This window comes from Acomys minous, assembly GCF_964271855.1.
Source record: "Acomys minous genome assembly, chromosome: 14".
Classification (NCBI taxonomy): Eukaryota; Metazoa; Chordata; class Mammalia; order Rodentia; family Muridae; genus Acomys; species Acomys minous.
The window spans coordinates 8471286-8496969 of NC_140496.1; the positions used below are offsets into that span (position 1 = coordinate 8471286).

The 25684-nt window shown below is 52.1% G+C and overlaps 1 protein-coding gene across 4 annotated transcripts in view; it reads right to left on the reverse strand.

Moving 5' to 3' along the window:
* Window positions 1-9: 9 nt before the first annotated feature.
* KIAA0513 overlaps window positions 10-25684 on the reverse strand; it is a 46591-nt gene continuing 20916 nt past the window's right edge. For 2 of the 4 annotated variants that reach the window (XM_084756167.1, XM_084756166.1), the window contains exons 2-13: window positions 18119-18579; window positions 15823-15922; window positions 14906-14979; window positions 13828-13898; window positions 12395-12590; window positions 11478-11518; window positions 10935-11013; window positions 9181-9258; window positions 8160-8189; window positions 5399-5479; window positions 5041-5135; window positions 10-4146 (exon numbers count right to left, since the gene is read on the reverse strand). In XM_084756167.1, coding sequence (XP_084612293.1) covers window positions 4097-4146; window positions 5041-5135; window positions 5399-5479; window positions 8160-8189; window positions 9181-9258; window positions 10935-11013; window positions 11478-11518; window positions 12395-12590; window positions 13828-13898; window positions 14906-14979; window positions 15823-15922; window positions 18119-18447 — 1224 coding nt within the window. In that variant the 5' untranslated portion in view covers window positions 18448-18579 and the 3' untranslated portion in view covers window positions 10-4096. The remainder of the gene's footprint in view (window positions 4147-5040; window positions 5136-5398; window positions 5480-8159; window positions 8190-9180; window positions 9259-10934; window positions 11014-11477; window positions 11519-12394; window positions 12591-13827; window positions 13899-14905; window positions 14980-15822; window positions 15923-18118; window positions 18580-25684) is intronic. The other 2 variants (XM_084756164.1, XM_084756165.1) reach the window with 2 other exon arrangements.

The window sequence follows — 25684 nt, forward strand, 5'->3', positions numbered from 1 at the left end:
TAATCTGGCTTCTTTTTAAAAGAATTTATTTCAGTTTCCACCTCCTGACAAGCCAAGGTACTATATATATGTGGATATATACACATTTTTTCCCGTCCTCACAGGAAACAGCACTGCCTGAGATCTCCAACCTCACACCTTTCTCAACCTTAATTTTAGAACATGACCTGGCAGGACACAAAGTTGTGTAACTCACATATAAAACACAGCATCACTGCTATTGGCAACAAATGGGTGTGGAACCCCGAGAAAGAACAGACTGTGCAGGTAGAATCCCCACAGAAAGCTGCATTGGAAACTGGGTGCAGCCTAGACAGCCGATGGACCAGGTCCTCACAGACGTTCCATGCGGACATATGCCTGCTGTCTGAGCCCTAGCATCTGCCAACAGTCAAACGTCCAACTCATCTCTCCTAAGGGGTCCCCATCCCGAATGAAATATCAATCCAAGGCCACTGAGCAGAGCTCTTCTCCCCAGCTGACCCTAAGCTAACACCTTTTGCAAAAGATGGTGATGAGCCAACCTTCTTTCCCAGGCAGGCAGCGTCTCTTTCTTCCTTCCCATTAACACACTCTCCATCTAGGAGTAAGGATAAGTTAAGGCCAGCATGAGGCCAGGATCAAAGCCACGGGCAGGGTGCTTTCTAGATAAAGTGCAGTCTCTGGAGTTATAGCTCAGGGGAGCAGGGCTTGCCACTGGGCCCATGCCACTTCCTGTTGGAGTCTGGAGTCTGCAGTGAACCTGGTCCCCCAAATCGCCAACTTCCTGAGGAGTCCCATGGACACAGCCTGACTTGGGGTGGTGCTCCCAGCCCTGTGCTCATCTGCTCTTCAGAGCTCAGACCAACTAGCAGAGGGATGTTGGCTTGAGCTGCCCCATCACCCTGTAGCAGGCCCTGGACTCCATTGCTAACTGGCTTGGGAGGCAGGAGCCTGGAGCCAAAGAGCCTCTACCAGGAAGGGGCCTGTCATTTCCCTGAGTCCTTTCCTACTGCCTTCACACAAGGATCCTCCAGTTCTCAAGTCCCCTGGAGGTCTGACTGCAGTCTAGGAACTGGAATGAAGCTGTTTGAGCAGAGCCCGCCCAGACCTTTCTTCCCTAAGCGGAAAACCAACTAGTCAGTGTGACCCAGGAAGGTCAAGGTTGGGTGTGAGTCTATAGCCTGGGACTACTAAGGTCACCACAATTAGACCTCAGCTTTTCACACAGTTCTCTGCAGAGAAGCCTGGAGTGGCAGGTGTTTCTAGAACAGCTGTCCGTGAAGCCTCCTGCGTCCATGGACCCTGCTGTGTTCCTGGGCTACAGAAACAGGGACAGAGCACTCACTGCTTCCTCTCAGACGAAGGGGACAAGGCAGGCTGTGAATCTCTCTTCTACACTGAGGCACTGGCTCTAAGCCCACCCTGCATCCTCAGGACCACCTTTTTTTTTTTCAGGACCACCTTTTACTGGTTGTTTTTTCTTGAGACTAGGCTTCATGTGGCCCAGGCTGGCTTTGAAGCCCTTATGCGGCTGAGGATGACCTTGAACCTGCCTCCACCTTCTGAGTGAGGGATTACAGACACACAATAGGCCCAGCTAGGAAGACTATCCTCCTGTGTGGATGAAGCTTGAAAACTAGCTTTGACCCTAGTCCTCTTGTTGAGATCCTGAGCTCGTCAGTCCCTTTGTTTCTTGGACAAGAGGAAAACAGCAGCCTGCCAGGTTGTACAGTGCAGATCTCCTGATATACTAGATCGTGTCTCTGCCTACGGCTAAACACTCAGCAGATGCAGCCCCCAGGCTACAGCACTCTGCCTCCAAAGCCCACAATATCCTAAGGAAGCAGAACGCAACAAAGGGGCAGCTTACCATTGGCCTGTTTTCAGAATAAGGGACTTTCTTTTTCCTTTGAGGGCAAACGCTATAATGTGTGTGACAATGATTCACGTAGCGCCCAAGGTCACATCCTGGAAAGGCTGGATGTGTTGCTAATGGGCCTGCACAGATCTAGGCCACTACCAGCCAAGACTGGAGATACTACTTGGACTTATCCAGGTAATCTGACCTCTTTGTGGTTCGTGAGTTCATCAGGGTGGCCAGGGAGTGCTTGCCAGGGAGCCCAGTTCACGCTTGCCTGGTGGGCCTTAGGGGAAAGCTGACAGGAAGACAAAATACCTCAGGGGCAGACTAGTGACATTGGCCAGAGTCTCCCAGGCTTGAAACACTCACCAAAGCTAGCTGTCAATGGAGGATATCTGCAGGTAATGGTGGGTCCACCTCTAGGCACCTGCGGCTTTGCTCCCATCAAGGGCTGCCCTGTCCTCAGAGTGTTACCATGTCCTTACCAGTGCCATGTGGGTCTAACATGGGTCAGAATTTCCTGACTCCATGTGGTGAGAGCTGCAACAATAAGGAGCAAGAGACAGACAAAACAGAAGCCATCCTTCCTTCCTTAAACGAATATCTCAGAAGGTCAGTATGGGACGGTCTCAGAGCTGTTTCTGAAGCCCACGTGCGGGAACCACAGGTCCTCTTTCCCTGAATGGGAGTAAGGCAGACCACACAGGTGCTGCTGTACAAGAGGCACCTTGGAGTCATGTCTTACTGCACCTCAACTCACACTAACGCAGGACCAGGAGGAGCAAGGAGAGGTTACCGTGCTTGCGCAGCTGAGGAGGGCTCTAGAAAGGATAGCAGACATTAGCAGGGGGCAATATCACTTTATGTCATCTTTGTAAAACACAGAAGTGAAGACGGGCACAGTTATGGGGTCCTAACACTAGGGTGAGAGTCCTAGCTTGCCCCAGTAACACAGAGTATGCCATCAGGTCAGCATTTGCTTGAATTGTTCAGTGACGGAAGCTCAGCTTCCATCACCCCCAACGTCCAGGCAATGTTCATTCCACAACTGGACCCGTCCTGTTCTTCTCTGGACATCCTAGGGAGGTACTTCCCACGGGGAAGGCTCACCCACACTAGCTGAGGACACAGCTGTCAGGAGAGAAAATGCTGTGCTCACTGACAGACCTTGACTAAATGTGACCGAAGGGTGAGGGACAGACAAGAATGAGGCGATGAAGGGTGACGGGAGAGCCTGTAGGCCTAGTTCAAAGTCAGTGACCAGAATGGCTGGTACAGAAGGAACCTAGGCCGCAGGGGCAGATGGGGACAGCAGCTCTGGAGCCAGCTGGATGTTGCGGGCCAGACCTGGCCTGGTATACAAGTGCAGAGGAGGCAGATCCCCGTGGGTCTTTCAGAAGGAGAGGGCTGTGGGCTAGAGCTACCAGGCAATCTCACTTCCCTGTGGCCTCCTCGCTCAATCAGATCCATTCTGTGTACTCCAGCTCCAACCATCGCTCTCAGCAAGGGTGTCAGTCCAAGGCCGCCATAGAAACCTTTACCCCATGCTGGCTTCTTGCATTCCCTGACATATACTGCCGCTGCCTTGGGAGCTGAAGAAGTTTTCTCTGCTACTGAAGGACAGACCACTGAGTGGACAGTTCACAGGTTCCGTTGACGGGCCTCTCGAGTCTGAGACGTGGTTGCGACTGGCAAAATGCTCACACCCCTAAGAAAGTAAAAACCCTTGAGTTCTCTTCCAGTTCCTGTGGTTTCCAGTTCTGGTTCATGAGGAGGTGGAGAGGGGCAGGTAGCCACGACCTTTCAGGAAGGCTCCACAGTCCCTGCACACAGTGTAGGCTCACAGGATGACCCACGGCAGGGAGTGTCAGGCTGTGACCCACAGTAGTGGTTTTGCCCTCACCTTATAGCTGTGTGGGTCCCCTCTTGCACCTCTGTGCTCACATGTCCCTGGCTCTCAGCAGGAACTTGGGGACCCTAGCTCATGGCCTCTTCCTCCATCTTCTGTCTCATAAGCCTGGTGCTCAAGGATAGGTCAGGGGAGGTGGCAGACGGTCCCTCATTTTTAGCTGTGTAACCAAAGGGACACTTTGTACATAGAAGGGAGAGCAGACACAGGCGGGGGGAGACAGGCTTCTGGAGTCTTTTAACTGCTAGTTCTAGGGCAGCAAGGAGTGGCTCTGGGTGCTGCTGGTGTCATGCAGGGTCATCACTGGGGTGACAGCTCCTGGGAGAACATCCTGTGCTGACCTCCTATTCTGTGGCCATTTGCTCAATGTGGTCACTTAGCAGCTTGTATTGCTCTGGAAGAGAGAACAGGGTTAATTCCAGAAGAGAGGTATCCAGGAACAACTTGGCTCAGTCTGTGCACTCAGGCCTGGGATGAGGCTCCTGGCTTGAGCCACTCAGCCACAGGGCCATAGGCAGTCAGTCACTCCTTGGTACATCTCAGAGTGCCATCAGCACACCGTGCATCTCCAAGAGCACATACTTGGAAGTGGTCCCTTGTTCTCAGGAACAGGACTGGTGTCATATGTGGAGTGTGGCCTCCAGCAGCCAACAGAAGGCGTGCTGAGCCCTGATGGCCACGCGGAGGGGGAGGTAACACTGAAGCTACTCAATGGCTACAAATGCCTTTGTGCCTACATAGCTTCTCTTCCTGGCTGGGGATGAGGGCAGGGCCCAGTTATGGGTTCATCAGAACACAGGTCTAAGTAGAAGGTCTTGACCCAAGGGAAGCACCAGTAGCAAATGGTGACACACAGACACGGCTGCAGGGCTGAAATGGCAGCACTGAGGCCTGAAGGTTCTCTGCTGAGGCAGACCAAGACCCTGGGAAACCTCAGAATTCCTCTACTCTCTACCACGCTGCCCCAACACCATGGTTGAAAACATGTGGCACTCTAGAAGGTACCAACTTATGGTCAGGGTTTCGCTGTGCACAAGTGACACAGAAATAGAGTGCAGGGGCCATGTTCATCTCTGACGTGGCTGTGCTACATGCTATCCACCATCCCTCAGCAGAAGCGACTTTCAGCAGCACAGCCGGAGTATACATTCCACGGACTCGGGAAAGAAGGCAAGCGAGGGAAGCAGGCTTCTGTGACAAATGCCCTCCTTCTGGCAGGGTGGGAAGCCCCAGTGTGGAGGGCTTGGTGTGGCTTCCACCACCCCACAGCATCCCTAACCCAGCTCACCCTCATCCAGGTTGCCAATCACAGCCTGCTTCTTCAGGAAGTCGCTGCATAGCTTCTTGTTCAGGCCAAAGGCCAGCATGTTGTGGGTGAACGTGCTGGAGGAAAAACATCCGTAGCTGTTACCCTCTCGCCGGCCCAGGAAAGGGAGCCAAGATACTGGGGCTCTAACACTGGGGGATGGCTGGGGCCTCAGGCAGCATCAGGTAAAATTTTCACCCACACTTCCTAACTGGAGATTGCACCCCAGGATCAAGAGGAGGACTGATCACCCAGCCCTGTGCTCCTAAGAAGTCAGACCCCACTACACCGCCCCTCTCCTGGTAGGTGGCCCAGGCTGATTTCACAGCTCGGTTCTCACCCCAGCTGCCCGAAGGTGATGTTTTCATTGAACCGCAGGCTGTCGTCCCGCTCTTCCTGGGTCATGTGGCACCATTTTTCCCTGTGGGCACAGGAAAGATGCGATGGGCTTCAGAATGGCCTGGGACCCTCCCTCCCCTGCTCTGTGGAGCTGGTAGTCTGCACTGCCTCTTGGATGGATAGGGACCTGCCCTGGTGGGTAACTTCCACCAGAGCCTGCCACCACCAGAGCCTGCCACTTGCCTAGGGGCCTCAAACACCAACATCTATTCTTTGCCTAAGATGAAGAACCAGAAAGCAAATGACATTCTCTTGTCCTGGAGGCCTGGGTGGGCCTTGGCCGCTCACAGCCTTCCTAGGACTTGGTCCACCTAATGGGGCAGGAAACGCAGGCTAGGGACCTGCCTGGTGTCATGGGACCAGATGCACAAGGCAGCATCTACAGGAGACACAGGGTTGGGGATCCCAGGAATGCATGACAGCCACGCTGTCCCTTACGCACAGTCTCCGTCTGCCTCACAAGGGTTCTCCAATATGGCTCTTTTCTGCCCCATATACCATGGAGGAGACAGTTACACTCTTCCTATAGTCCTCCTGGCACTGGCTTGTAACCACACAGCTAGTGTGAAGTCAGCCCAAACTCTAGAGCCCAAGTGGGGTAGTAGGGTGGTGGACAACCTCTAAGAAAGAATTTCTTCTGCTTTCTGTGCCAGGCAGGTGGCATGGGATGGGTACCTGGGTGAGGTTGGGATGTTCTTTTGGGCATCCACCTGCCCTGTATAGAGGGAAGGCCCAGGAGTAGGACAGAAAGGTGCCTATGCTAATACCTCTGCCACTAACTACCACAGTAAGACCGTCACATGTCACACATCACCCTGGCTTTCCTCCTTCCTGGCGGGGCTCCTGGAGCAGCCACCTCCTCAGAGGGCCCAGAAGCCCCTCCCCCAACCCCAGTGTCTGTGCTCATTACCCATGTGAAGTCAGACCCTGGTACTCAGAGACAGAGACACAGCTTCAGATCGGAGGGTATAGCTCATTTTGTCCCATTTCCTCCAAAGAGAAGCCTCAGGATGGATGAGTCTAACTAAGGTTACAGTAAGGTTGAGAGAAAGATCAAAGCACAGGGAGAGAAGAAGTAGCATGGAGGAAGGAGAGGTCAGTCAGTCGTGGAAAAGCAGAAGGAAGGAAGGGAGAAAACAAAACAAAGGGACAAAAGCCCAGGCCTGGCTCTTCCTGGCCCAGGCCACTGACCGCCACAGCTTAGCGGGATGGAGTTCACCTGCAGCCTCTGCACACTCAGGCAGAACACCTATAAAGATCCCAGAATGCACTGGAGATACGGTGCGGCCTTCCAGAACTGGCTCTGAGGCTGTTTACATATACAAAGCCCAGTACCACCCAGCAACCTGCCATGTACAGGTATCTGAGCACAGTAAACCACTTTCTGAGTTGTTTGGCATAGTAGCCCAGATCCTTCATGCCTGACCCCATGAGGAAGTGACTGTCCTTGTTGTGGAAAGGACTAAAACTAAGATATCACTCGACTTCTGAAAAAAGAGTGAAAGGCCACAAGCAACTTGGCCTGGCGGGTGCCTGCTATCTAGTTGCTTCCTGGGAGCTGAGTTCAGGCCCCTGCAATGTCCTACACATGGAACATTGATCACAAATCTAAGCTCCCGTTGTGTGCACACGTGCGTGCGTGCGTGCGTGCGAGTGTGTGTGTGTCCATCCACCACTTGATGGAAACCTGTGGGACTGGGTGATAGAAAAGAATCTGCTGTTAGAAGGGATCACTGAAAAAAAAATGGCTGCTGAACAACAGGGGACCCGAGTGATACCAGATATTCTCCAGTAGGCCTGTGCTGGTGGTCAGTTAGCTGCCTGGGCTCCAGGGAGAGGCTTGTGAGGCCCAGGAAGCTGGCAGTTTCTTAAGCTGGACTCAGGACAGATCAGTGGGCATAAACCAGCTCAGCTGCCTGGGGAGGCTGTGGTGGTGCCTGTCTTTGGGCCCAAGCTGTTCCTAGGAAGCTGGTTTGTCACAGGGTCCTCTGTAGTGGGAATATGGGACCCTGCTACTGTGAGGGGATGTTAGGCCTGAATGCTCCTCACAGCTACTGTAAAGCCACAGCAGTGAGAGTCATCAGAACAGCATAGCTGTGAACCATCGCTGTGAAAGCTGCACACCCAGGCTCCAAAGAAATCCACCTGGATTCACAGCTCTTTATGGGTGGGCGTGGCTTTTACTCTAAAAAACGGGTCACAGGGCCTTCTGGGAAACATGAATCAGACCCATGTAGGCTCAAAGGCAACCCATTTTGCTTCAAGGGACCCCGCCCCCGGCCAGCTCTTTTGGTCACCCAGTGGCTGAAGGAGAGGGGGTACCTGTTCTTCCATGTGACCCTAGAACAGTGAGAGTGGAAGGAACTGCAAACTTCAGGAAACTTCTCCACGCCCACCCTCCTCTTCCACAGCAGTGGAACTCCTGTGTCTGACCCAGGTGCAGAGGGGCCCACAGAGAGCGCTATGGCCTTGAGGACAGCAGCCTTTTGCCCATATGTGCTTCTTGGGGTGGCTCGCAGTGTCCTGGTTTCTGATTGTCTCAGGGTGCTCTGGCCATGGCAAGCTCTATCTGTCTTGGGCCAGGCCCTATCACCAGTCTGCCTAGCACAGGGCATGCCTCCCCAGGGGTACCCTCCCTCCTGGCAGTGGCCTTGGAAGAAACCCCAGAGTTGTAAATGGAGCAAAGTCACGTGGACACACACCTCTTCTCCTCCTGCTCTCCAGCATCCCCTCTGGAGCGGCAGCAGAAACAGGTAAACAAAGGCACATGTCAAAGTCATGCAAGATATGTGGATGGAAAAGAACAAGCAGAGAGGATTATTCTAGGTGGGAGCAGAGAGGACAGAGAGAGACAGGGAACCCAGAACAGATGGGTCCCTAGGAGCTGGGAGAGCTCAGCAAGAAGCCAATGGTGCACCTGGAGCTGCCCAGCCTCCAGATGGAGTGGAATTCTCCCCACGGTCTTCTGGAAGTCTAGGGTCTTGCCAACCCCATGCTCCCGACAGACAACCACAGGACTTGAGGCAAGCCACCTCATTCCCACTGGCCAGCAGAGGAGTCATGCCCAGAAGATGCTCTGCTCATCTGCTCCCTCCCAAACACAGCCAAAGGCCCAGGGCCTCCCTAGTGACAGTCAACCAAAGCTCTGAGATACTGGCTACAAAGTCCCACACTTGGAGGTCCAGTAGGGCCGGCCTGGTTTCCACAGGGGCTGCTGCTTCAAGGCTGACTGGAGTGGGTAGCAACCTGTGCCGGCTCCACCCAAAGAGAGCCTCTGTGGTACTGGGGACAGGCCCTTCCTGCTCTCCAGGCTTTCTGAACAGGGTCCCACAGAGCATATGAGGTGTAGGACTAGCTTAAGCACCACAGGTGCTTAGGCTTCAGCAAAGGGCTCAGGGGACGGTTGCACTGCCAGGCTTGATTCTAACAGTGAACAGAGGGGTAGAGTGGAGGCCAGTGGTCTTCCTTGGGCAGAGGTGACATTGGAGGATCAGGCTGTATCATGCCAGAGCCCCAGAACAGGAAGCACCATGCAAGCTGAGCGCCCCACCCCCAAAGCTGTGAGCACTGACCCCTCAGGCAGCTTGCAAGGCTCTGGGACACATGAGTAGAAGAAACCATCGACAGCAGTTCAGCCATTTTGCTGGCTCCCAAGGACATGGGAGACTGAGCCAAGATTTGGTCCTCTCTCCCAAGGCTGGAAAGGACAGTCTTGGCTCCTACCTGGTGGTGGGGGATCGCTTCCGCCTCTCACAGTGGACAGCATCAAAAAAGGCTGCATTCCAGAACCTCAATGTGTGCCTGCAGGATGAGACATGGTAAAGGTCTACATAGGTCCTCTCTGCCCTCCACACCAAAAGCAACAGCTTCTCGTTTTGTAAGAAGTGTCTAAGAAGCCTGAGAGATGAATAAAGTGTTGCCCTGGGGACCTAGCAGAGGATGGGATAGTTGAAGAGGTCTTTGGGAAGGTGAAGCAGTCTTGCTCTGTTGCTTAGGCAGCCAGCAGTGCGGCTTCCAAGAGGAAGTGGACAACTGGACCCCTGCTCTGGTGAGCAGCACCAACATGAGAACCCAGCAGCCACATGCCATGGCAGTCATGTGAACATAGCCACAGGGACATGGAATCAGGAACAGTTCTTCCTGTAGAAGATCTGGGGTGGCCTATGGCCTGCACCTGCACTTGAAGGTCCATTGTCACATGGCAGCTTTGACTCCAGTGCATAGCGTGTGGGAGAACAGAGGCCATGTGTCCACAAGAGTGGCTTCTGGCCCTTTGTTTCACCAGCTCCAGGAACCTGAGGGCCCAGCACGGTCACTGAGGTACCATGGACCCAGTGAGGCCCTCCGCTCTTTGCTACACAGCATCTCCAGTTGGTTCAGGTCCACCTCCCTGTACTGGCCTCTGCCAGCTTCCACCTAGCCCTTTGCCCTGGGGGTTCCCATGGCATTTCTCAGCCACACTTCTCACATGACCCTTGCTGGACTGTGACCTTTGAGAGAGAGGCTGCATAGATGCATTCTGTCCCATGCTAGAGTTGCTCCTCACTGGTGAGTGAATGTGAGGTGGGAGGTTGCCCAGGGCTCCAGGCAACACTAAAGGCTGCTGGAGCTCCTAACCATGGCTGTCTTGGTCTGTCATGTGCTAACACCTGGTGATGTTAGCACCGTGATATATAAAGAAAAGATATTTAACTCAAGATTTATGGGAAGAGGGTCCCAACAGCCTTGTACTGGTTCCGGTAAGGGTCACTATCATCCCAACATGGCAGAGGAGAGGCAAGGGCACAGGGTTTCACAACATACTCTCAAGAGCTGACTCGAAAGTGAGGTAGCTTCTTGAACTCCTTCTTGATGGTGCCCAGGCTGATAACCTTGCACTAGATTTCACTCTTACAACTCCCCCATCTTCAGTTAACCACACCAGGGACCAGAGAGCCAGCATATGAGCCTTTGAGGGACATACTCAAAGTACAGTCCCTAGTTCTTACTTCAGGTGTGTGTGTGTGTGTGTGTGTGTGTGTGTGTGTGTGTGTGTGTGTGTGTGCGCACAAATGGGACCAGATGGCTCATGGTCTTTTGTGTCTGCTTCTCTTGTGAGTGCAATGGCTTGTGGGTCACTGTAGTGATCTGTGTGTCTAGAGCCAGTTAGCCTTGTCCTTTTGGGACTATTATGAACAGCTTGCTGTAAGCTCCTTACAGATTTCCATGTAGGGACATGCATGGCTGGTCACATGGCCACTCTGTTAGTCCCTGGGGAGCTGCCAGGCATTTCCTCAGTGTCCATGCTGCCGTACCTTCCCACCTTTATGGAGAGTCAGATGTCTTCACATCTCTATTAACACTTGCTAGCACCTGCCATCTCACTGTGGCTACCCTGGAGGTGAGGATGGTCACCACCATTGCTGGAGACATAGGCAGCTAAAGGGCTGGGCAGCAGCTGCGCCAGGTCGGATGGGGCAGAGTGCGGATGGCCTTACCAGATGGGCTGCTGCCTCAGGTGCGTGTACAGGTAGACTTTCTCCCCCTTCTGTTCATCTTCCGGGCTGATCACAGTCACTGCGGGAGGAAGGAGGTCTGAGGGCAGCCTGGGCTGGGCACCTACAGACATTCAGCAGGCTCTGCTTCTCCCAAAAATCATCAAGCTACACCGTCCAAATTCCATGAAGCTTTTTGCCAGCGTGGTCCATGAAGTGGCACCCTCCCCTTAACATCTGGCTTAACTCCCCCAGGGGTTAAGGATTTAGTTTCTGCATAGTCTGCTTAGAACGGTGGCAAAGCACTTTCATTGGCAACTTGCTTGTTCCTGTTGTTGGCTAATGGTGAGCCAGTGTGTCCCGGGTGGTGTGTCTTGGTTACAAGGCCAGAGGGGTAGGCCCTGCCTTCTTTCACAGGTACCCATTTGTCCCAGGCACCAACCTCCAGGTTCCACCTTGCATAGCACCCCCTAGGCTCCACCACACCATAGGCCCCATTTCCCTAAGGTCCCATCTCCTAGACAGTCCAGAGAGTTGAGTTCTTACCAGTCTTCAGCTGTCTGTCCTTAGGTTTGTTCTCATCTTCCCTGGAAGGAGAGAGACAAAGCAGTGAAAGGGGCCCTTGCCACACTTCCTGAAAGCAGTGAAAGGGGCCCTTGCCACACTTCCTGAAAGCAGTGAAAGGGGCCATTGCCACACACATGTCAGGTGCTGACTGTTCTCTGAGTGGCTCCTCTGAAGAAAGGTTGGTTATCAGTGCTACAGTGTCAATGGACGGGTGTGGGGACTGAGGCCTGTGGCACTGAGACTGCAATAGCACCATTGTCTATGAGCCCACTGTGTGAACAGCGAGGGACAGGTCATAGACCCTGGCTATAACCAAGCCTCAGGTAGTGCAGGGCCCTGGATGGTTGCCCTTATACTCTTGTACCCCCTTCTTTGTGTCTCAGCTTTAGCACCCTTTGTGACTAGTGCACCCATCTCAAGAGCCCTCTGGAGCCCAGCATGGCAAGCAGATCTCTGTGAGCTCAAGGCCAGCCTGGTGTACAGACTGAACTCTAGGACATCCAGAGCCACATACAGACCTTGTCTCAAACAAATCAACAATAAGTCCTCTGTCTGCCAGAGCAGTGCCTCCTGGAGGCAGTGGCATCCAAGGTCCCCCTGGTCTCCTTCACATTAACGTGCAAGACAGTGACAGAAAGAAGGAGGGACAGTGTTCGGCTTCCCTGTTGGCAAACTACAAAGCCATATGCTCCTGTCAGCCCAAGAAACACGGTTCCTGGACCCCTGCGTGCCAATGAGCAAACAGCATGCGGACGCCATGGGAAGCGCTGGGACTTCAGAGTCATGCTGGGCCGGCAACTGTGCTACAAGAACAGCTGCAGGGACAAGATTAGGCAAGCCACCTGCCTCTCCCAAAATCCATCTGCCCATGAGCTCAGGCCTGTGCCCACACTCACTCATTCTTCCTGACCAGTGGTCCTTTCAGCTTGGTCTCCAGTCCCCCGAAGAAGCCCTTCATGTTCTCCGTGTTCTTCAGCAGCCGCTCAGCAATGTCCTTCTTCTCTGCCAGCCAGCTGTTAGCTGACTTCAGGTAGGAGTCAATGCTGCCAGCTGGCTTCTCCCTGGGCTCTGTCGGGAGCAGCTGTGGCTTGCCTTGAAGGAGGGGAGAAAGGCAGTGCGAAGTGGTTTGCAGTATGGACAGGAGAGGGAGAGTGCCTGAAGGTGGTCCCTGCCCACTCCCCAGGGACTGCGGGCAGGACAGGAGGTGCTGCCCTTAGCTTCATCAACAGGATCTTAGCAAGCTCTTCAGAAAAGAGAAGGCCAGGCCTCCCTGGGGTGGTCAATAAACACAGACTACATAGAGAAGTGGACATGGACTATGAGGAGGGTGGAGGTGGCCTGAAGGGGCTGGCGTCTGGAAAGAAGGTAAGAGAAGTGTACACTGAGAGCCACACAGCAGGTCTGAGAGACTGGCAACAGGAGAGAAGAGGCAGAGACTCAGCTCTGTCTCAAAGGCATCGTGAATGGGCCTCCATCAGGTAAATGTGGGAGAGAAGAGACGGAGGGAAGTGAGTGAGGCACCCCAGAATCCCTTCCTTAGGGCAGCGAGTGGGAAGAACCCCACGAAGGTAACCCCGATGGGCCAAGTGTGAGGGTCTTTGCACAGACTGACTAGGTGGGAGGAATGAACTTTTCCATTTGGCTTGGTGGTGGCCGCAAGCACGCAGCCTGGCACAAAGGGCTAAGCTGGTCTAGAGCAGTCAGGCCATTTGGGGCTGCTTAGGGGCAGGAGACCTGGAGCACACACAAAGGGAAGGGTCTCCACCCTGAGAGTGGAACGATAGTGAGCAAGGAGGATGTGAGGGCCTACTCAATTATCCATGCCCAGGTCTCCATAGGGAGATTCCCAGCACTCTCCTTGAGGAGCTGAACTGGGCTCCTCTGGCAGGCTGCAGGGCTCGGCACAAGATACCCTGGAGCTCCTGCACACAGGGCCTTTCAACACTTTGAGCCAAAAGAGACTTCCTGGCTCTGTATCTTTGCTTGGTCATCCTGGCCACCCCAGACTCTCCCCAGGATATTATCCTTAGGTTGCCCAGCAGGGTGGCCCACTTTGAAGCCTGCTTTGGTGGAGCAGAGACCCCCAAATGTAGCAGTTCTGCCTCCTATCATTTCCTTGGCTGCACAGACAGCCAAGCCCCACCCCAAGTGCAGCCCACGACTCCTCCCACATCTGGAGTCTCATGCCTGCTTGTTGTCTCCTCAACATCAGCTCCTTCTCTCTGGAAGGCCCCGTAGCACCTGCTGCTCATAAAGGAAGCTTCCCTTCATGCTGTGTTACCAGCACACAACTCGTCCCAGCGCAGGCGCTCTGTTCAGGCTTACTTACCCAGGTGGTAGTAGGTGAAGCACATGGTCATGAGGTTCTTGGCAGGCCCGAAGTCATCCATCTGGTGGCACCTGGGATGGGAACAAGATTGGCTGACTAGAGCGCCACTAACTGACTCCCAGAGGTTCCCCTGCCCTCTGCTCCCTGCGTGCTGGGATTAAAGGTGTGTGTCTACATTGCCCTGAACCCCGCAAGTTAATGAAGCAGGATCAGAGTGCTTCAGAAGCCTCAGTACCAAGATGCTACCACAGCAGTGACAGGAACACTCAAGCATGCAGTCAGGAGAGCCACTATAGGTGCATGGCCAGGCTCTAAGTGTGGGAAGGCCCAGGACATTCACCCTAGTGTACCCTGCAGGGCCAGGACTAGAAGTCACCTCAAGCCTTGGCCCTATTCCATTGATACAGATCATTTGGCCACTGTCCCTATTTCTTAGGGCTCACCAGGATATTATTCAGTGCTGCTTCTCACATATGAGCTCAGAGGTTGGTACCCTCAGATTTCCTATAGGGCTGTTAGGACATGAACCACTGGATAGCCCCAGGCTTAGACTCAGGGATTGGGTGGGGCCCCTGGCCACCACTGTCCCTACGCTCCTAGTCTAGAGGTAGCACTCGTGAGCCTCAAGCAAATAAGCACTCCTGCCTTTCATGCCACTTATTGAAAATCAACAAACTATTGCATATAAGAGAATGATGTGCTGAGTGACATTCTAGAAATGCAAAGGACCATTCTTACTGTATTGCAGCATGCTAAAGATCACAGCCAAATACTAATGGACTATTCACACAGCCATTTGACTCAGCAAACAAAAGGAGAGGAAGAAGCTTTCGAAAAGAGGGGACTTCACTGGTCCAGCTACAGATGCTGCACTGTGAACGAGAAGGGCAAACAGAACAACCTCATCTCCCATCAGGGCAGGAAGCAGCCCACCACTCTGCTCCTGGAAGATGCCGGTCACCAATTCTAGCCCAGAGTGGGCGGCAGCTCGTGTGGCCGTTACTCACAGCTGGCTCATTGAGGGTGGGAAAGGTAGAAAGGGCAGCTTCAGAAGACTTCGGTGGAGGACATCACTTACTCAAACAGCACCACCGCGAAGGACTGCACCAGGCGGTAGAAGGTCGGCTCGGACACACACTTGGACTTGCAGCGCTGTGCAGAAAGAAGCAGGTACATCAGGGACTCGGTGATGTGCGGCAGCTCAGGAGGGCTGGGGACTTGTCACTCTGCTCGTCTCCATGCAGCTTGAGTGGGCCCTAGTGGCCACTTTCCCTCTGCCAGGACTCAGGGCAGGGCACAGGCATTCCCCAGACCCTTTGCACTGGAGCCCAGAAGATACCCTCCTGCGTCATCATCACAGGATTTCATAAAGAAACTTGACAGCCAGGCGTGGTGGCGCACGCCTTTAATCCCAGCACTCGGGAGACAAAGGCAGGCAGACCACTGTGAGTTCGAGGCCAGCCTGGTCTACAAAGTGAGTCTAGGACAGCCAAGGCTACACAGAGAAACCCTGTCTCGAAAACCCATAGGGAGAATATAGAGTGACAAAACCCCAAATGGCAACACTGGCTATTCCTGTCATCATCCGCCCCCACTATTTCTAATTTCTCTATGAAGAATACATTCCTATAATGGAAATATGCAAGATGGGATTCTTCCCTGCACTTTCTCAATACCTTTGGTTTTACCTGCCTTTCACAATCTTGGCTATGCTGTCTTTTGTACATTTTGAATACTACTGGTTATTTAATAAAACATATGCATGAACAGAGCCCACATGCTTGCCTCCAAAAAACAAATTTTGCGGGGTGGGGGGACGCTTCCATAGCTTGCCATAGTCCCTGCTCCTTCCAAAGCAGAGCTTTCAGTCAGAGGTACAACTTTCTACCCTGCCCCAGCTGCCTTTGGCCTCATTCTACTGGCCGTGTCCTCCATTGTCTTCACCACAGTGGCACTGACCAGGCTGTTGGTCCTTTTTGCCCACCTTGCACTCACCTGTGCGCTCACAAACCGTGCGAACCACTCACGGCCTTTCCCATCCTCACCGCTGCAGTACTCCCCAAACTTTGCTTTCTCTTCCTGGTCCAAGTCCTCTCTAGGAGAAGGGCAGAGAAAAACCAAGGGTTTAGTTCCTAGAACAAAAACTCCAGGAGAGAGTGGGGAGAAGGACAGAGGAGCGCTGTTCCCAGGTCTTGTCACCTTCCAGGGAACAGTGTCTTCAGGAGCCTGGCTTCAAGGCCCAGATGTGGCTGGAGCAGCAAGTGGGAATTCCATCCACCTCTCTACTAGCAGGCCTCCTGCTCCAGGCATCTGAGCCCTGGCAGGGCACAGGCCCCAAGAGCCCTCAGTTCTCTGCAAATAGCCAAACATTTTCCTCAAACTTAAAGATGAAAATGAAGCAGAAGGCTGGAAATTGGCCAGCTTATACAATTCGTACTTATGGGTTTGTCACCAGATAATAATAATATTATTAATTATATATAAAATATTATATAAACATTAATATATTATATATTCTTGCTCTGTCATATATTAATATATAACATGATATACATTATAAGTCATAACTTCTAAAATATTATAAATATACAAAATATCATGGTACTATATATATATCACATAAGAGTCTCTATACTAGCTTTGTCTCAAACTTGCTATATGACCAAGGATGATCTTGATCTCTTATTCCTCCTGCTCTCACCTCCCACGTGCTGGGGTTGTAACTATATGCCATCGTGCTTGGTCTATGCATTGCTTGGGATTAAATCAGGGCTTCATGCACACTGGGCAAGCACTCTGCCAGATGAGCCACAGCGAGAGCCCAACAGGTAGACATCTGTATTGCTTTTAGCACACTGTAAACCAGGCTCCTTGAGACTATAGCTGTGGGCAGGCTGCCCCCACAAGAATAGGCTTGAGAGAATCCAGGTACACACCCAGAGAAGCAACAGTGCCTGAAGCCCTGCATTTCCAACAGCTCAGATGCTGATGTGGCTGGTCCATAAAGAAGCTAAGTTCTGGCGAGCTGCTGTAGCTGCTAACAGATCAGTGGCTATATACCCTGGACCCTTAGAGTCTGGCCTGGAAGTGTGTCACTGTGGGGGCTGCCTTTGAGGTCTCATGTGCTCAAGCTATGCCCAGTATGGCTCAGTGTCTCTTCCCTCTGCTGCCTACAGATCAAGATATAGAACTCTTAGCTCCTCCTCAGCACCATGTCTACCTGCATGTCACCATGTTTTCCACCATGATGATAATGGACTAAACCTCTGAACTGTAAGCCAGCCCCAGTTAGATGTTCTGCCTTATAAGAGTTGCCAGGGTCACAGTGTCTCTTCACAGCAACAGAAATTCTAAGACAGCTATTGAGCTAAATATCCAACCTCCCAATGTGACTCTATAGGCAGCCTAGGACAGCCAAGAGCCACTGTAGACTATAGTAGGAAGCAGGTCCCTCGATTCTGACAGCAGGCTAGTGTCCTTAAAGGCCTGCTCTGCATCTCAAAGAAGGTTTCACCTTCATCCCACAGAGGGCCTACCCTCCATCCCACAGAGAGCCTGCCCTCCATCCCACAGAGAGCCTACCCTCCATCCCACAGAGAGCCTGCCCTCCATCCCACAGAGAGCCTACCCTCCATCCACAGAGAGCCTACCCTCCATCCCACAGAGAGCCTACCCTCCATCCCACAGAGAGAGAGCCTACCCTCCATCCCACAGAGAGAGAGCCTACCCTCCATCCCACAGAGAGAGAGCCTACCCTCCATCCCACAGAGAGCCTACCCTCCATCCCACAGAGAGCCTACCCTCCATCCCACAGAGAGAGAGCCTACCCTCCATCCCACAGAGAGAGAGCCTACCCTCCATCCCACAGAGAGAGAGCCTACCCTCCATCCCACAGAGAGAGAGCCTACCCTCCATCCCACAGAGAGAGAGCCTACCCTCCATCCCACAGAGAGAGAGCCTACCCTCCATCCCACAGAGAGAAAGCCTACCCTCCATCCCACAGAGAGAGAGCCTACCCTCCATCCCACAGAGAGCCTACCCTCCATCCCACAGAGAGCCTACCCTCCATCCCACAGAGAGAGAGAGCCTACCCTCCATCCCACAGAGAGAGAGCCTACCCTCCATCCCACAGAGAGAGAGCCTACCCTCCATCCCACAGAGAGCCTACCCTCCATCCCACAGAGAGAGAGCCTACCCTCCATCCCACAGAGAGAGAGCCTACCCTCCATCCCACAGAGGGCCTACCCTCCATCCCACAGAGGGCCTACCCTCCATCCCACAGAGGGCCTACCCTCCAGAGAAAATCTTCTCTACATAGTTGCGCATGAACTCTCGAAGTGCCAGGGTCTCCTCATCTGGGGCTGAATCAGCACTCTGATTGGAAGAGAAGGACTCATTTGAAGAAGAGCGGCGGTCTTGGTCCCAGGATGGGTGTGACAGTGACTCGCCCATGTCATTCTCACTGTCTGCGGACTCGGTGGTCTCACTCTCAGATGCACCATCGTCCAGGGAGCCATCTGGGTCCTGGAGTGTTGATGCTGCTGCTTCCAGGGGAGCGGAGGTAGGTGGTTCAGTCCCAAAGTCAATCAGGGAACCCACAGGGACTTCTGGGGCCTCCATGGTGGCTGGGCTGCCAAACAAGATGGACACAGCCTTAGGAGCGGCTTCCTGAAGCTGTAAGCACGCAAACGTGTACTGAGAGCTTCTGGCAACCAAGGCTGATTCTCCAGCGGTTCAGAGGCCCTGTGGCATCTGGAATGGAAACAGACATAAACATTGTCACTATGAGAAGGCCAGTCCCCTAAGGATAGCCAGTGAACACAAATCTTGAATTGAGGAAAGCATGAGTCACTTTTCCTGCACAGATGATAATCTCTGTACCTACAGAATCTGGGACACTATCAGCCAGTGTCTATTTCCTATGTCCATGTAGCTGCTACATGACAGCATGACATGGGCACTTGCTAACTGATGGAGCCCAGGAACATCAGCATCAGGATCCCTCTCAGCTAAGCAGCACACTATATCTCCACATGCTCCAGCCAACCAAAGCAGAGCCATTACCAGAGCCCAAGGACATCTGTTTTCACTGGCAGCAAACATCAACACGAAACATTGACCAGGCACAATGCTCCCACTGGCTCACTGTCCTCAAAAGTGGTGGAAGTGGCGTCCTGCTAAGCAGCCAACCCTCCATTCCCAAAGCCCTTCTCTCCTCAGTCCTCCTTCCAGACTCAGAGCCTGCCCAAGCTTCTTGCTGCTTCTCAGTCTGTGGTTCCCTCTGTTCTTCCCTGCCCCTCCATGCTGCGGCCACCTCGATACCAATGAGAAGTCACTTCCTGTGATCTGATCATGAAGCCTGCAGTTCTTCCTCCAACTCTCCCTCCTCCTTTGTCCCTCTTTCCCCTCCCCCTCTCCCTCCCTTCCTATCCCCACTGCAGAATCCTATTCACCCTCAAGGCCAAGCTCATGTGACCATCTTTCTGAGAGGCTCCACTCCACAGCAATTCAAAATCAATTATGGTCCCTGCTGACGTGGCACCAGCATTTCTTCTAGACTCATGTATGAGCCAGTGCAGACTCTCACCGAGCATCTGGTGCACGGATGAGCACACCTCACCAGGAACATGCTCATGGAGCTGAGAGCATGTGATGCAGGTCACAAGGAACAGAGCTGTGATGCAAATCTCAGCATGCACACCTGGTTTCTGGTACTGGCTCACAATGTATTCACCATTCTGGAAGTCATTCCTACCAGTACTGAGGGGCAGCAGCCAAATGGCAAAGGCCTGGGACAGCCACACGTATGGGTAGAGGGAGCATCCTCATCCTGCCTCAGGCCTATCAGACAAGAGACCTAGGAGATGACTGCAGGGGAGGGCTGCCATCTGTACTGCTGAGATGACTGCATCTTCTGAGGGGAAATGCAGTCCAAACCCACACAGGCTGACTCCTGAGAGCTCAGCACTCACAGGTTGATCATAGATTCCCTCCAAACACCCAGCTCGAGATATTTTTAGATTCTCTGAGTCAGAAAGATGGAACAGCTGGCCCTGGCCACCATCCTCATGCACACATGCACAGGGGCAGTGGTACACGTGTAATAGGAGCCCATAAGGCCTTCCTCAGTGCAGAAGAGACTGACACGCCTTGGCTCTAACGTCTCTTGTGGGCCAGAACAATAGCAAGGGCTCCCAAGGTCAGAGGGCAGTGAGTGGCAGCTCAGAGAACAGGATAAAAGGGGGCATTAGGATCCGCTCTCCCAGTAACATCTGCTACCTGTGGCCCTGTTTTCTGGGAAGGTCTCCCTATGTGAGACAGCAAGACAGGATTAGGTATCGAAGGGCCACATGGAAGCACATTATTACTCTCCAAAGACCAGAAAGCCACACACATGGCCACATGTTTGTGGCTACCCATGAAAAACATACAAGGCAAGCACCTGCTGTGACTAGGGAAGGAACACTTAATCCTACCACATTACAGGTCATTCCGTTCTAACCAAAACCTTGATTCTCACCAATGCACAAACCACTCAGTCAAACACGCAAGAGGAAGCACAACCACTGAATGCTTGGACAAGTCTCAGTCCATATTAATCACCACACAGAAATATGCAGTTTCCATGTGTGGTGGCTCACGCCTGTAATCCAGGTAGTGACAGAAAGACCCAGAGGGCAAGGCCATGCTCAGCTCCGGAGTGCTAGTAAAACAGTCGTTCTCCTGCTCCCTGGCAATAAGGGAAGTTGCAACTTCAGAAGTTTTATGTCTGTCAAGAATTTGAATGCTTGGAATTTACTCGAAGAAAAGAATTCAGAGCATCAAAATCGGTTGCAAGGCAAAAACTATCACTACAATAGCATCTGTGATTCTGACAGACAAGCATCTACACACAGCAAGTGGCACAGTAATAACATGGACATCATAGCAGTCATGTGACTGAGGCAGTGAGGGCAGTATTGATAGTTACAGGAAATGTCCGCCTGTGCACCATCCATGCTGGGATACTGGGAACGCTGGAGACATGCACAGCACTGGTTACAGGATGGCACTGAGTCCAGGACCCCTCCTCAGCCCATTATCATACCAGTGACCTATGAGCCAAAGAAGAAGTCAGTTTAAGAGAAGAGCTACATGGGCTGGCAAGGTGAGTGAGTCACCCTTTTCAAGAAGCCCAGAGCTACTTCTGCAGCTATGGGTTCGGGATGATGTCTTAGTCATTGTTCTGTAGCTGTGAAGACACACCATGACCACAGCAACTCTTATAAAGGAAAATATTTAATTGAGGCTTACTTACAGCCTCAGAGGTTTAGTCCATTATTAGTATGGCAGGAATTGTGGCAGTGTACAGGCAGACATGGTGCTAGGGAGGAGCTGAGGGTTCTATATCTAGATCTACAGGCAACAGGAAAAGGGAGAGACTGACTGGGCCTTTTAGGCTTTCAAATGTTTGAGCATTTGAAACCTCCAAGCCCACCTCCAGGGACATCCTCCAGCAAGGCTACAACTCCTAATCCTTTCAAATAGTGCCATACCCAGTGAGCCTATGGTGGTCCTTTTCATTCAAATCACCATAGATGGTGACAAACCGCAGGCCAGGGACAAAGGGAGAGGAAGCAAAGGGGGCCAGATGCTGGTCCTTGGCCTTGTGCATGGCAGCATGTTCAGGGTTATACGTAACCAACCCTACAAATAGAGTTAGGACACTCTGGTGAGGTGGCCAAGCCTCCCACAGTGCTGAGATGCCATGGGGAGGTGGTGTGTGTCATAAAGGCCTGGGCATCAGCTCCCAGTCCCCTCCTCAGGAAGGACACACAGCTATAGGCTTCTGGGTGAGATTGGTTACTGTAGCTCTCACACTAAGCTCAGGGGAGGATCTGGAATGGCCTGAGGACAGAACTGATGGTCTCTGCTTGGAGCCAGCCGGGGGCTTCCATTTCAGAAGCACAGGTCCAGTAGTGCTAGAACTCCTAGAGTTTTCAAGGCCTGCTGAAATCTGCTATGTGAAATCTTCTAATTTTTCAACGGTGGCAATGAAATTAAATTAATTTCAAAGCACCCTGTGGGCTCTAAATCTGTGGATCACCTCAGTCTATTGGAAGAGGCTCCAAGAGGCCCTGGTGGTGCTCAGTCTAAACCACTGGGGCTCCACAGTGCAGATACCCTCAGGCTTCTGGAAAAGCTACCCACCGTGCCCTGCACTTTCTGGTTCATGTTCAAGGTCCTGTAAAATAACTGTGGCTTCCACACTTGGCTGAGATTCCTTCACAGATAGTCGACTGTGAATCAGACACAGTGCGAGGAGCTGGAGGCACCGCCAAGAGCAAGAGCTGGAGCGTCTGCTCATGTGTGCTCACGAAGTCCAAGAGCCAGGGAGAGGAAAACGGAGCAACACACTAAGACACCGTGATCCGGAGAGACAGCTCAGTTGGTAAATGCTTGCCACACAAACACAAGGACCACGTTTGATCTCCGAAACCCATGTTAACACAAGAAACAAGCCATGTGCAACAGTGAACACCTGTAATCTCAACACTGAGGAGGTGAAACAGGGAGAACCCTGCAGCTCACTGGTCAGCCAGCCAGCCTGGCCAAATCTGCAAACTCCAGGCTCAGTGAGAGATCCAATTAAAAAAAATAAATAAATAAAGCACAGGGGGAACGGGAAGATACAAGTGAGACAAGTGAGGGGATAACAACCGGGATGTAATCTGAAAAATTATTTAAATAAAAAAAAAAAAAGAAAAAAAAGGCACAGGATGTATAAGACAATGGCATCACTGCCACCCCCTGTAAAGGGGAAGGTTTTAATTGTGAATATGAGAGAGAGAGCGAAGAGAGAGAGAGAGAGACAGACAGAGAGACAGAGAGACAGAGAGAGAGAGAACAGCCAGAGGCATCTGGAGGAGTCCAGAATAGAGAGATAAAGTAGTAGACTAAACATGGCCTGCCAACTGGACCTGGCCATGGGGGAAGCAGGAGCAGAGAGAAAGAGGGAGGGGGGAGGGGTGGAGAGAGTGAGAGATGACGACCAACAGAGGGAAGGCATAGCTAATATAGTAGGGTCATAAGAATGAGCAGGTGAGCCAGGTGTGGTGGCGCACGCCTTTAATCCCAGAACTCAGGAGGCAGAGGTAGGATCACTGTGAGTTTGAGGCCAGCCTGGTCCTCTGCCTCCTCACAGAGATCCGCCTGCCTCTGCCTCCCAAGTGCTGGGATTAAAGGGGTGCACCACCACCACCTGACTTGTCTCTTGTCTTAAAATTGACAGAACTGGGAGTAGGAAGGGTGTGGCAAAGCTGCATTGTGGTCCTGGGTTCTGAAGGTAGCCTGATGTCATCACCAGGGGCTTTAGAAATAAGGGAGGTCAGAGTCAGAAAAGGAGATGATGACGCTAGGCTGCTGGGTCTGATGATAAAGGCCAGAAAGCCAAGGAGTTAGGGCGGATGCCGTGGGAAGCCAGAGAAGCAGGAAAACATATTTCCCCTGCAGCCCTAAGAAGATAAGTTGCCAGCACCTTGACTATCTCCCAATAAGCTAACTGAGAACTTTTGACATTCACAGTAGTAAAGCAGTAATTGAGAGTGTTTAAAGCCACTAAGTACATAGTCATTTGTTCTGGTAGCAATAAGGAAGGAAATGTTCTTAGGACATAAATACTTATCAGGGGTAGACATCTGGGTGTTTTTTGTAGCCTCAGGGTGCCAGAAAAAAAGCTACTGAGACCCGAAGGCAGTGTGGAGGTTGAGGCCATCACTAATCCCTTTCTGACTTTCTCTGGGATGTAGCAGGCTTCTTTCTGGCCTGTTAAGCCTGCTTCCTCTGAGTGCTGCTCAAGCTCTGGAGACTCTGAAGACTTCCAGTCTCTTCCTCATGCGTGCTACAGTAGGGCTGGGAGGCAGGAAGGCAATCTGCCCTCTCCCTCTGCATGTTCCTTCTGGCCTGGTAGTGTACCTGTCATCTGTCCTTTTTCAACACTAGAAGACAACCGAGTCCAGCTAGTGGCTGTTTCTCTCATGACAGTTGCAAACACACCAACAGTCTGGTCTGAACAGTGTTCTCTGGCACCCTGAATGGTACTTGGCTGGAAATGACCACCAGCATAGTCAGTTCTGGGTGGGAGTGTGGGAGTCAGCAGAGCAGCCTCCTGGGACAAAAACCCAAGAGCATCCAACATCTCACTTCCTTCATGGGTGCTTAATCTAGGCACCCAGTGTGAAGTTTCATATTGTCAGTTTCACAGGACTTAGAATTACCCATGAGGTAAGCCTCTGGTACGCCTGTGACAGATTATCTAGATTAGGCTAGCCTCAGGCAAGATGTGAGAGATTTTCTTGACTAAGTTAAAAGAAATGAGAGCAACAACCTAGTGGGTGGACCATTCCTTGGGCTGAGCGCCCAGTCTAAATAAAAAACAAGCAAGCTGAGCACTAGCATCATTTTGTCTGTTAGGTGCCTCAAGTTCCTGTTGCCTTGATTTCCCCACTGTGAAGGACAGTAACCTGACTGTGAACTACACTAAATCCTTCCCTCCTTGTGTTGTTTTTGTCAGCTATTTTAATCACAGTAGCAAGAAGCAGCTGAGATGCCACATACAGAAGTACACCAGCACAAGCACAATGGTCACAGGGCTCGGGACACACACACACACACACACACACACACACACACACACACACATGCCCAGCCTGCTGCCAAAAGTGCTTTCTGTGACTCCTTCCATGTTTTCTGAACACACACTCCTACAGCCACCTCTTGCATCCTTCCTAACCTAACAAGAACCCCAGAAGATTGTGACACAGTCCCGACATAGGCCAGGTTCCCGGTATCCCAACTAGATGGCAACTGCTGGAAAAGTTAAAAACAAAAAGCCACCTACCCTGAGACCAAAAGAGGACCCTCAACTCTGCAAAGCTGGTTAGTCCAGCTCCAAAGCTCCTGCCCAGCCAATCTGCTCCTCACTGAGGGTAAGTGACTGTGCAACCAGGAAGGGACCTATGGCTAGTTGAGGTGGGAAGTAGTAGCTGGCTGGGCTAGCAAACAGAAATTGTTCCAATGAATGTAAGTATGTCAAGTCATAAAGAATATTATCAGTGTCCTTTTAGACAGCTGGGTGCACCAGTTTATAGAGTTATACCAGTTAATATGGCTCCACAGCAATTGACAGAGTTGTGGAATGGCATACACCCATTGCTGTACTTAGGTGATGGGGTGAGTCGAGTATTTTGGTGACCAAACCAAAAGTGACACAGGCACTGCAATCACTTTCTCCAAGCACCTGCTGAGCCTTGCTCCCTTCCCTGTGAAAAGACACTGGTTGTACCAATGACAAAGTCTCTAACAAGGCAGAGATCAAGTGTTCTTTTAAATGAGTCTAGAAAGCAGCAGGCTCCCAATCCTGTGCCTTTGCAATGGGGATCTGCCTGGCTGGAGATTGCCGCTAGGCGAAGACATGTGTGGCATTTTGTAGGCCTCCCATCAGGTGCCAGATGTCTCATGCTGGAGTTCTCAAAGGGTTTCCAGTGCCAGCTCAGTAAGATGGTAGCCAAAACAGGATCAGTGCTGCAGTTGCTAAGGAGGGAGCTGCTATGAGACTGTGAAAGTGGAAGTTTGGCTATGTCCCCAGACATCAACATCACTGTACACATCTGCAGGGGACATTCCTGTGTGGAGGAGGGCAGAGGAAGCAACTCCCAGCATCTCTACCTCAGCCCCAGCCTCCAAAGGCACACTGCTGGTAAATGGGGACAATCCAATGATCTACAAAATGGGACAGCAGGGCAAAGAGGCCGTCACCATGAAGATGCTTGGGGAAGGGTGGCTGAGGAGAGGCCAGGAGCACACCATGACAAGAGAT